The 11414-nt window shown below is 52.0% G+C and overlaps 2 protein-coding genes across 2 annotated transcripts; both read right to left on the bottom strand.

The window, feature by feature from the left end:
• Positions 1-60: 60 nt before the first annotated feature.
• Positions 61-3745, bottom strand: PYCR1 (pyrroline-5-carboxylate reductase 1). The gene is made up of 7 exons (XM_052688107.1): positions 3590-3745; positions 3447-3517; positions 3191-3370; positions 2424-2645; positions 1854-1946; positions 1292-1455; positions 61-1205 (listed from the first exon to the last, which is right to left on the bottom strand). The coding sequence occupies exons 1-7, from the start codon at positions 3654-3656 to the stop codon at positions 1046-1048; spliced, it is 957 nt and encodes a 318-aa protein (XP_052544067.1). The 5' UTR covers positions 3657-3745; the 3' UTR covers positions 61-1045.
• A 1922-nt stretch (positions 3746-5667) lies between these two features.
• Positions 5668-8466, bottom strand: MYADML2 (myeloid associated differentiation marker like 2). Its single transcript, XM_052688121.1, has one exon. It carries the CDS (start codon positions 7925-7927, stop codon positions 7019-7021), a length of 909 nt encoding a protein of 302 aa, XP_052544081.1. The 5' UTR covers positions 7928-8466; the 3' UTR covers positions 5668-7018.
• Between the last annotated feature and the right edge of the window lie 2948 nt (positions 8467-11414).

Genomic DNA, 11414 nt, shown 5'->3' with positions numbered 1-11414 from the left:
TGCCGGGCTGCGGGGACACAGCGGGCGCGGAGCCGCACCCACCCAAAATACAGCCGCGAATCTGTCAGAGCAACGGTTTATTCAAGGAGCAGGAAGAGCAGCAGCCATGTCACACCTACAGGGCCTTGCCCTGCTGTTGCCTAACATAAAACCGCACAGGCATTGCTAGCACCTTTGGCAGTCTGCATTGATTTCCAAATGCTTTTCTTGCACCACACACACAGATGCCCCGGGTTCCCAAGGATGCAGTGAGCCCCTCTTAAGTGCCTTCTTTCTACCAGTGCTCCCACTGCGTACCTCGAGGCAGAACAGCGTGACACAGAGATCCACCCAAATCCCTTCCATCCCCCATAGCTCCTGCTGCAGCCCAGTAGCAGTTATTAGGGCAGTGTGAATGCTAGGTGCTGCTTCTTGGTTTGGGACTCTGGAAGAAGAGGGAACGCTGTAAAGCCACAGAAAGCTGCTGTTCAGGGGGTGAATGCCAAGGCTGCATCTGAATGAAACAGAACGTGGCTAAGGGATTCACATTAACCCTCTTCTATCCTCAAAGTGGATGGGAAATGAGGCAGAGGCACTTTGGTCCCTGGTGAGAAGCATATTAGGACCCAGCCTCAGTGCACAGCACTGCATTTGTGTGATAGCACCTGCTCTAGCTAAGAAAAACAACAAGAGATGAGTTCTGAAAGCAGATGCAAGATGAGGAAAGAGGGATCCAGACCTGACTCAAACCTTTGAGCCTAAAAAGCATTTGGAAAGTTCTTAAAAATCCTGCCATAAACTGTTTCTACATGGGACACAATAAATGATACCTCACTTCTGGAAGTGTCCAAGGCTTCCAGCAAATGGTGCCCATGACAAAGCTCTGAGTATGGTGTTACCCAGGCCACAGTGAGCAGCTCTGTGCTGCCCCACAGCTGCTGCAAGCGAAGAGTCAGGTATGGAGAACATCAACATTCAGTGTGAATGTTTTCCTTGGTCAAAAAAGAAAGGGCATGGAGGAAACTGATGGTCAGCACAGCCAGAGTACAGCAGTACAGCAATCTGCTCAGTCCTTCTTGCTGCTGGGGTTCTTACTGTTGAACAGACTGACTTTGCTGGCAGATGCCACAGACAGAGAAGGAGACTCCAGCTTCACCTTATCCAACAAAGTCTTCTTTATGGCTGCTGGGGAGATCTTCTCCTTGTCGGCCAAATGCTGCAGCTGCCTGCCATAGGGTGGTAGAAGAGAGAGATGGTAAGAAGTAGAAAGAGGAAGAGACAAGTGGCTCTTTAGGATTTTCTCAGTGCCCACCTTGTCCGGATACAGGAAGCCTCCACAGCATTGATGAGCAGTGAGCGAAAGCCTCCGCTCTCCAGGAAGTGCAGGGCATGAATGCTGGCTCCCCCAGGGGAGCAGACGTTGTCTTTCAGCTGACCTGGGTGCTGCTCTGATTCCAACAGCATTTTGGCAGCCCCCTGTGGTGAGGAATAGAAAATGACTATCAAAACTCTGACTGAGGAAACCCTCTGCCAGATACTCCTGTTCTTCATTGCTTAGAGCAGCACCTAACGGGTCACAAAGGGCAAAACTGGTCTCCTGCCCAAGGGCCAATAACAGGCTGCCAAAACACTTTGGAGAGCTGGAAAATCCTGTACAGGAGACATGGCTCCCCAGGCCCACCACACCACCAGCACCAGCAGATTGCTGCAGGCACTTCCTATGTCTCCTCACCAGGAACCCGTGTGCATTCAAACCAAAAGTACATTTAAATACATTCAGTAAAGGGACTGAAATCATTTAAAACTATGATGTGCAGACGCTCTGCACAGAGCAGGCAGAGGCTTAAGAGCATTTTGGAGGAAGCAATACTGACCAGCAAAGCCTGAGCTCCCAGCCGAACAGCCAGCCTGCGGGGAAGCCCCATTTTCACACCTCCATCAGCCAGAGCATCCAGGGCAGTGAATGCCTGAGATCAGACAGAGGAAAAAAAGTGACTGGAAGTCTCTATTCTGAGACCAGTGTTCTTACAGAAGGCAGAATCCACAGCTCTAGGATCACATTGTGACTTACAAAGACTTGACAAAAGTCAGCCCCTTTACTGCATTGATGCCATGCCATGCTTCTCTCCCACCAGCTCCAGCTGAGTTGTAGGGAGAATGGAAGAAATTCAGCTTCTAGGTCATCCTAACAACAGGCTCAGATTTTGCAACACAGACGTGGACACTGCACACTGGCTATGGACTTCAGCCTCATCCAACTGGTAATAGACTTTTGTTGTTGACCCACACTGGTTATAAACTGGATACCTGGATTACATGTCCCATCACGAACGGCAGTGATGAGAAAAACAAGAAAACACACACTGAATGTGCACAGACTTTCGGTGCATGCAAAGCCCACCAGTGTCCCCAGCATTTCCATGAACTGAGAAAGCAGCACATACATACGCAGGGCCACTGCCACTGAGCCCTGTTACAGCATCTATCAGGTCCTCTTCCACCTCCGTGCAGAAGCCTACGCTGGCCATAAGTTGTTCCAAGAGCTTCCCATCCTCCACATCTGCATGAGTCCCAGTAGCATAGACTGTGGCACCTTCTCGGACAATCACAGGGGTGTTGGTCATGCACCTGATCACTTTAGGTGCGGGGCAGAAGGCAGAGAGTTTCTTAGGGCAGAAAATTATTGAAGATAGAGAGAAAGAAGGAAAAAAATAAATAAAAGAGAGCTTTAGTGCATATCTGGCATTTCAAACAGGAAGGGGCTCCCAAGGGGCACAAACAGAGGAGCAGAGAGATTCCTGTGTACCAAATTCCCCACTTTAAGTCAAAGTGGGCAAAACTTAAACATGAAATCCTTAGTCACAGCACCAAACAGAACACTGTGGGGAACAACATCCTCCACAGCTGCCCCATTGGCACCAAAACAGCTGCAGACACTGAGCACAAAGTCTGCAGAAATTCACAGGAGAAGACCCACCTCTTCTCACACAGAGAGAAAAAGCGATCTGATAGCATTTCATGTAATAAAAAAGCCTCCATGAGGAGCACTGCAGCTTATTCTGACGAGGCAAAGGTGGCCCAAAGCAGCCAGCTGGGCACAGCACAGTGCTGTGCTGGGGACCGCAGGCAATGCTGGGGTCAGGCTTGAATCCACTTCCAGCGCTCTGCTGTCCTGATGGCCCTGCCCGGCTCAGCACCGCCCGGCCCTCACCTTCTCGATGGAGCTGATGGTGACACCGGCAGCGCAGGAGACCACGATGTGACGCTCCTCGATGTCGGGCCCCACCTCGTCCAGGATGAAGGGGATGATGGGGGGCTTCACGGCCAGAAAGAGGACGTCGCTGCTCTTCACCGTGTCCTTGTTGCTCACAGTGAAGTTCACGCCCATTTTCTGCAGTGGGAAAGAGAAGCGACGGCTGTGGTTCGTGGCTGCCGATCGGGAGCAGCGCCCAGCCGCCAGCACTCACCCGCAGCCCGCTGACGGTAGGCAGCTCGGTGTCCGGGGAGCTCGCCGTGATCTTGTGCGCTGCCAGGATCCCTGCAGACAAAGCGCGACTCAGCCCGGGCACCTCGCCGGGCACCTCGCCACGCCCCCCGGCCCCGCACCCACCTGCCGCCGTGAAGCCCCGGGCCAGGGCGAAGGCGAGCTGCCCGGCCCCGATGAATCCCACGCTCATGATGCGGTGCGGAGCGACCAAAGCCCACCTGCAACCGCGCCGCCGTCCACGTGGCCGCGCTCCGCTCAGAGAGGCGGTGACGCGGCGCATTGGGGCGGGGCGGAGGCGCGTAGCCAATCGTCAAGCTGAGGGGCGGGGCCACGCCGGCTCTCCGCCTCTCAAGGGCGAGAGGCGGGGCCTCCGGCTGAGCTCTCGCCAGCGATTGGTGCAACTCGCTCCGGGTGTTGCATCATTCACCGCCTACGCGGACCGCCCGGGGCCGGCCGCTGCCTCTCAGCTCCGAGCCGCCAGGGGGCGCTCTCGTCCCGCCGCAGCCGCGCGCGGAGCGCGGTCACTTCTGGAAGGTTCGGGTCCCGCCCTGCGCTGGGGCGGCGGTGGGCGCGGGGCGCGGAGGGGCGGCGCTGCTCGTCCTGGGGGTTTTGTGCTTGTTTGCATTCCGTGTCTCATTTCTTAATGCGTAATTCTGGGACCCGGGCTCGAGCACAGAGCCGGGCTCTGAATGCACGCACGTACATGCCGGCATACCACAGCGCCATCCCAGGACGCCTCTGTGATGAGTTCCTCCATCATCATTTGCTAATTAAGGAGGACGGGCTCTGGAAATAAAGGGCTTTTTAATTAACTGGATCACGACAGGGCTGGTTGTTAAAATCACATTAAGCAGATACGGGATGTTCTGTGTCCAGGATTGGGCAATCTCATTCTTTCCAATGGTTTGAGGGTTTTTAACCACCAAAGCACGAGGATTGCTTATTTTTATTTTTTTTTTCCCCTTAAAAGAGCGAATTGTTGTCCACAAATCTGCCTTTTTTGCCATTTTGACCATGCGAACATTTTTGCTCAGCCCTTGGCTGACAGATGAGAGGGCTGAATCTGAACAGGCTGTTCTTGGCAATGCTTCTCTTTCCACTCCTCCACTGCATGCTATCATCATTTCCACCTTACGTCTGATTTCCTCGTCATCGTTGAGGCACCAAATGTTGCCCCCATGGTTTCCCTTTGGCCTCACGTTGTGCCCCCCTCCAGCGGAGTCGCTTGGTGCCATTCAGCTTTGTGCCGTGGTTCTGCTCACTGCTGGGTGCAAAACCTGCACAGCAAGAGAAGCAAGCGGAAAAAAAGGGGAAAAAAGAGAAAAGAAAATGTGTTGTGCAGCAGAGGAACTTCCAGCAGATTGCATGTGAGATTTGGCGGCATCTGCTGGGCCCCCATAACAAAATGGAGTCTGCAGGAAGGATGATGCTTTCTTCAAGCAAAATCCCTTTGTTGTTGTTGTTTTTTCGGGTCACCTATTTGATTTTTTGCACTCCACCGTATCAACAACGGAATACATTTCCAAGTGTTACACGGCTTCATTTGTCCAGGTTAACCGGGTTAAAAAGAATGCATTTAAAGGCTCAGGGATCCTTCTGCATGCAGTGGCTCTGTTGGTCACACTGCCTACTCTAAAACAAACGGATTTCTCATCCAAACAGCAATTCTTACTGGTACAACCCTTGATTTTGCTTGGTTTGCAGGACATAAAGCTCCCTCGTGTCCCTTTTTATACCTACACTGGATAGCACAAAGCTCTGCCCTTGCATAAGCCAGCCAGCCCCTTGCTCAGCCATCATCTTCCAAATTTCCTGCCTTAATGGGAACTTGTGGAAGAGAAAAGAGCCCTTGGAAGGCTGCATGGCACATTCCAATAGATACCAATGCTTCTTTCATGGGCTAATGGTTCCAGCTAAAGTCCTTAGAGTGGTAGTATTGTGCAATGCAACCTCACCCAACAGACATTTTTTCCTTTGCTCTTCAAACCCCACACAAGGCAATAATGAAAAATATCTTTCCTTCCTTTTCCCTGAGCGAGTCTGCTACAAAGAATGTCATCCAGCAGTGCTGGCGGCCTGGGCCATGCAGGCTTTGTGCATCAACACGAAGTGAGAGCCGTGCTTTGTGCTGGAAAGCAGAAGGGCTCTGGCTGCTGAGATAAAAGCTGCACAAAGGGAAAGGACACAAACCTCTGTAGGTGTCGTCTGCAAGGCTGCCATTCAGCTTTATTTTCATTTGCTTAAAAATAAATCTCGCTTCTGTCCATCAGCTGCTTCTGGATTTTAATCCAATCTATCTGCTCTGCATGAGAACTCGGGCTGCTTTCGTGTCTGCCTGATGGCAAGTGAGGAGTTGTTCAGCTAAGCCGGAAATCTGAGCCATGCTATGTGGGACTTTTTTGGGTGTTTTGTCAGGGATGGGTCGGAGGAGCACAGCTGGTGTGTGACACACAGAGCTCAGGAATCCCAGAACCTGATCTGCTCTGAGCCAGCACCCCCGGTTTGTTACCATTACATGCAAGGATTTTCCCTACGAGTTCAGTCGTTATCACAGAATCACAGAATTGTAGGGGTTGGAAGGGACCTCCAGGGATCCTCGAGTCCAACCCCCCTGCCAAAGCAGGTTCCCTACACAGGAACCCTGGGACCCTGCTTTTATGCAGGGCTGTGATAGCGATTCGTCTTTGCATACCCTTCATCCCCACCTCCACCCTCAAAATTTATCTTTAAACTTCCAGGAAAACAATCCTGACGTCGGTATAAAGAAGCAGTGACATATGAGCAGCGCAGGTGCTGAGGTGCCCTCTGGTCCTGTCCAAGCAAGAAGGTCTGGTTGCTTTGCTTTGTGATTTGGGTCTATTCTGCACCATTTCTTGGCAATAGAACTCCAGTTTCACAAATGTTCATTTCTGTACAGACTTGGTGCTTGCTAAATAGGATACCCTGTGCTCCCCCTCGAGGTGCGTGCTTGGGATATTCTTTTTCTGTGCTAAACAAGGGAGCAGAGGGAAAGGAAATCATCAAAATAATATCGCAGCTATGATGTTCTTCTCAGAAACATCCTGACTGGAATTTCCCACATTTGCAAGTATTTCATGTCTCACCACACAGCCCAGACTAACCCAAACTCCAGCATTGTTTTTCGTCTCTGGAACTGCTGTTCCTTGATGCAGCTTTTAACTTTCCCACTTCCTGGGTAGTCACTTGATTATAGTTAAGTGTTGGTAACAGTTTCAAAATCTTTGGTGTCTTTCCTAATATTTGGCTCAGCATTCCAGCAGCTTACAGACCCACTATTGCAGCAAGCATTTTTTGCCTTCTGGAGATGAGAGGCCATTTTGCATACTTCAGACTGCAGGATTTCTTCACTCTGGCACCAGGTGGCTGAAGCAAATGCCGACTGATGGGGGGTGGGCCGCTGACCCACTGCAGGCTGAGACCGTGGGCCCACTGAGCCCTGGCAATGAGCTCCGGTTCGTGGCGCAGTCAGTGCCCATCCTCACCGCGTCCCATTTCCTGCTGCTGCTGCTGGAGCCGGGGCAGAGCCGGGCCTCAGATGTGGGATACGAAGCGGATGCGCTGGGAGTACGCCAGGTCAACCACGTAGAGCAGCAGGTTGACGTAGGTGAAGATGGCCACCACCAGCTGGCTGTCCCAGGGGCACCTGCCCTTGGCACAGGCGCTGGGGCGCTGCGGGGAGCCGTACTTGCTGTCAAAGCAGAACACCGGCCAGATGACGGCTGCGCTCACATACAGCAGGACGGCCCCAAAAGTGTAGACGACCACAGAGCGCTCGAAGGGGAAACACAGCTGGGCGGTCTTACCTGTGACACTGAAGGCGACCACCACCACCGTGACCATAAAGCAGAAGCTGTAGACGGCCACGCACCACTGTGTGGCCACGTATTTGCTATACTGGCTGTCGTTCACCAGCGCCCCAAAGATGATGCAGGCCACAAAGGCTTGTACGATCTTCAGGAGCCCGGAGACGGTGGCCATGTAGCTGGTGACCTGTCCTGGTTTGGCCCTGGTCAAGAACACCTCCGCGCCGTACACAACAAACACGAGGCCGGCAAAGACGCTGGCCGCTATGCGGAAGTCTCTCACCTCGCAGGTGATGGGGTAGCAGCCGAGCTGCACGAAGTAGAGCGGGTAAATCACCGCCGCTGTGACCGACATGAGCGTGGCGAGCATGGCGAACGCAGCTGTGAAGTTTCCCCAGGAGATGCTCAGACAGCTGTGCAGGTGCGTGAACTCGCAGGTAATGATAAAGACAGTGACAGCAAAGCAGAAGGTCCAGACAAACATGCAGAAAGTGCCGTATGCTGCGCTGAATCCCCCCTGGTGGGCCACCAGGCTGAACGTGGTGCATCCGAACATCATCTGCAGCAAACGAACTATTCCCACCGGAGATGTCACAGCCGCGGTGTTCAGATACGGCCCTCCTGTGCTCTCCATCATCTTTCCAGTCCTGCAGATGATGCACTTAAAAAAAAAAAACAAACACCCAAACTTCCTTTCAGGCTTTTGCCCTTTGTCCTGAGTCACACCTGGCACCGGATCAGCGGACAGCAGCTCCAATTCCTGCCTCCCTCTGCCGGTATCCGTAGGTGCTGTGCTGACGCTGAGCGTGCGTCTCTGGCACGGAGTGCTGCTGCAGGGAGGTTGCTGCTGGCTCTGCCCACCGGCTGCGCTCTCGGGGTGCTGCGATCCGTTCCCGGCTCTGAATGCTGTCCCTTATTCTGTCCTTTCGCTGCCTGCTTTCCCTCACGATGGCTGAAAGGATCACGTTCTCCCCAGGGGCTGACATTTATTCCATTTTAGCTCTGCAGCTGTAGCTCTGCCGTGGCGCTTTCAGGAACCCAGGCATATAAATAGGGGCTATATTAATAGTGCTGGAACGAGTCCTGCCCCCCTCAACTGCCGTGAGCAGTGTTATTTAACACTGACACCACGAGCTCCATCGCGGCTCTGGGTCGCCCTTCTGCTCCTCTGGATGTGTGTCGGTCAGTGCTGCTCTGCAGGCAGCTCAAGAGCCCCAAGCACAGCCCTGGGGGGGGACGGGCCTGGATGCCCCACGGGCACTGGGAAAGCCTGCAATAGAAGCTGACTCATTTTGCTCCTTTTGATCTGGAGCAGCGATAGATTTGCATGCTGTGAAAGGCCCCGCTGTGCTGCGAGGGCTCAGACACCAATCCTCTCCGTCTCCCTGTTTTACTAATGTGGGAACTGCTTATTCTTATCCCGAGCGCCAAATCCAAAATGCAACCGTTGACAAAAAAATGGCTTTGAGATCCTTTGCTCTGCTTTGGAACACGGATTCCAATAGCAATGGCCAAACCCTACAATTTGATCACAGCTTTCCCCATCGCCGTTTACGGCCTACATTTCCCCAGGCTTCTTCGCAGCTGAGAAGTCTCTTCATTTCGACTATAAAAGTTAAATAAGATGATTGTTGCGACTTCGGAATGCAAAAAACGCCACAGAAGGGATTCCTCATGCAGCCCTCGCGTGGCACCGGGCCACTGCCGTGCTCCCACACCCAGGGTCATCCCCAACCTCAAATCCCACACCAGGCAGAGGTGGCAACAGAGAATTGCTGCTTCAAGCCAGTTTTATGATCTTGGTGTGCAGTCGGGATGGGGTCTGGGTCTGTGCAGGTGGGGCTGCCCCTGGTCCAGCCATGCTCTGTGTGTGAGGCTGGCGGGCATCCTGCTTGCACCCACACACTGCTGCTGTGACCTGGGGGTGGAATTGACACGATTAACATCACAACAAACAGGAAATGCAGTCCAGGGGCTGAGGGGCTGCATGGGAGATTCGCTGTCATTGATCTCTGCCCCTCCTAACTCTGTGATGTTAATCCTTCTCCTCCAACAGGGCCTTTTCCAGGCATAGGAGTCTAAAGGGGCTGTAAGATGGGGACAGACTCTTTAATGGGTCTGTTGGGTAGGACAGGGGAAATGGTTTCAGACTGAAAGATTTAGACTGGATATTAGGAAGAAGTTTTTACACTACAAGCAGTGAGGCAGTGGCACAGGTTGCCCAGAGAGGCGGTGGTGCCCCATCCCTGCAGACAGCCAAGGGCAGGGATGGGCTGTGAGCACTGATGGAGCTGTGGGTGTCCCTGCTCAGGGCAGGGGTGGCACCAGATGGCCTTTAGGTCCCCTTCCAGCTCCAACCATCCTGTGATTCCATGGTTCATCGCTGAGTGCTGCTCTGTTCTGTGGCACGTCCTGTAAGCTGAGGGCTGTTACAAGGTACAGCTATCATAGCATCACTCCATAAGCAGCGTTCTGTTGCATGCAAACGCAGCTGAATTCACGCTCATCATTTTTCTTCTTGAGTCACAACCAGAGCTCCTCCAGGCCCTTTCTCCCCACGCCTTCCCATCGAAGCATTTGGCTGCAGCTGCACCATGCTGGCTATGCTGAGTCTGGAACTGCAGCCATGCAGTGCACATACTTACATCCACTGTCAGCTTTTGATTTCTTAATTGCATTTTAATTTTAGCTCAATCACATGATCCTATTGGGGACAATTTTTCAGTGATGAGTTTCTAATAGAAAGCATCTCATCTAGTCATGAGATCTGAGTGTACAAACACATGGTATGGAATTCTTCCAGTCTCACCCCTCTTGCTGTTGGCTTCCATGTAGCAAATATCACTGGTGGTGAATTTAGAAGTGTCAGCTTCACAAAGGCTTGGGAAAATTATATTTATTGCACAAGTACAAGAAGAAATATAGAGCTGGAAATCACCCTCTGGGTTACAGATTCTGGTTACCAGATACTGCTGGCAACCACATCATATAATTTTTTCTAATAAATTAGCTAAATTCCTCCCTTAACAGTATTTCTGAGGGCTTCTGCTCTGTTATATCTTTCAAAATACTGTTGCAGAGCCACACTAAACTAGAGATTGCTGACTTCCAGGGAATTTTTTCCTGTTTGAAAGAAAAAAAATAGATGTCATACAACCCCCGTGAACATTCCTTGCCTTTTAGAAATTAGCCTTTGGATTCATGTTTTAGAAATACAGGCAACCAGCTCTGTGGAAAATATTGCAGAGTTGAACATTGGCATTTATACGTTTCCTGGCAGAAGCATGGCTGGACACAGAGCAGGCACTTGCCATCAAAATGCATCAGCCTGTGTACAACCATTCGAGAGCAACTGACAGATGCAGCAGCTTCCCTCGATGCTCCCAAGAGAAGAACAAGTGCATGGCAGCAGTTCTGGCTGCTGCTCAGCTACCAGAGCTCTGCACTGATCGACCCTCAGCAACTCCAGCCCTCAAAGGAATCCTGCTTTCTGCATGCTTTCAAACATTCCCTGTACTGAAGAAGCCTCTCAGTTTAGCGCCACGAATAGTCAGAACAATGTTACATCCGTTATTAAAGCATGCAAAATGTTAGTAATTCCTACACAAATAATACGGAAACTGCACTGATAGCTTTCTGGCATTTCAGCTCTGCTGGGAGCACCGTTCATTTTCTCCTTAGCATTCAGCTGAGCTGTGCATCAGGCCCCATCTCGCACAGCAGCACTGCTCCCCAGCACGGTGCTGCCTGAGTGTCTGCTGCAGTGCACAGAGTAAGGGAACGGCTGGGAGCTCGTAGGCAGCACTGCCTTTAACCTGGGAAGCTCTCTCTTGAAAGCACGTGGAATTTTTCTAACGTTAGGCCCTAAAGTTCTGTTGCTTATGCATTGTGCAACCATTACCACAGTGCAAGTGAAAGTTAAGGACCTCTGCAGGAAGGATGGCAGTTGTGCTCTGCGCACAGCTTTGTCTGCGCTGACCCAGCACCGAGGGAAGCTTTTGCATGAGCTTCTTCCTGCTCTGAGGAACGGCCTCGTGCTGCCTCCAGCTTCAGCCACGCTTCTGATCCCTCCCCTGCTCTCACCCCATTTCAAAGAGGAAGGTGTGTTCACAAATGGAAATACG

This window comes from Tympanuchus pallidicinctus, unplaced genomic scaffold (genome assembly GCF_026119805.1).
Source record: "Tympanuchus pallidicinctus isolate F22 unplaced genomic scaffold, pur_lepc_1.0 scaffold23, whole genome shotgun sequence".
Lineage (NCBI taxonomy): Eukaryota > Metazoa > Chordata > Aves > Galliformes > Phasianidae > Tympanuchus > Tympanuchus pallidicinctus.
Note: the sequence above shows the minus strand (reverse complement) of the source record. Positions and strands in the feature narration are given on the sequence as shown.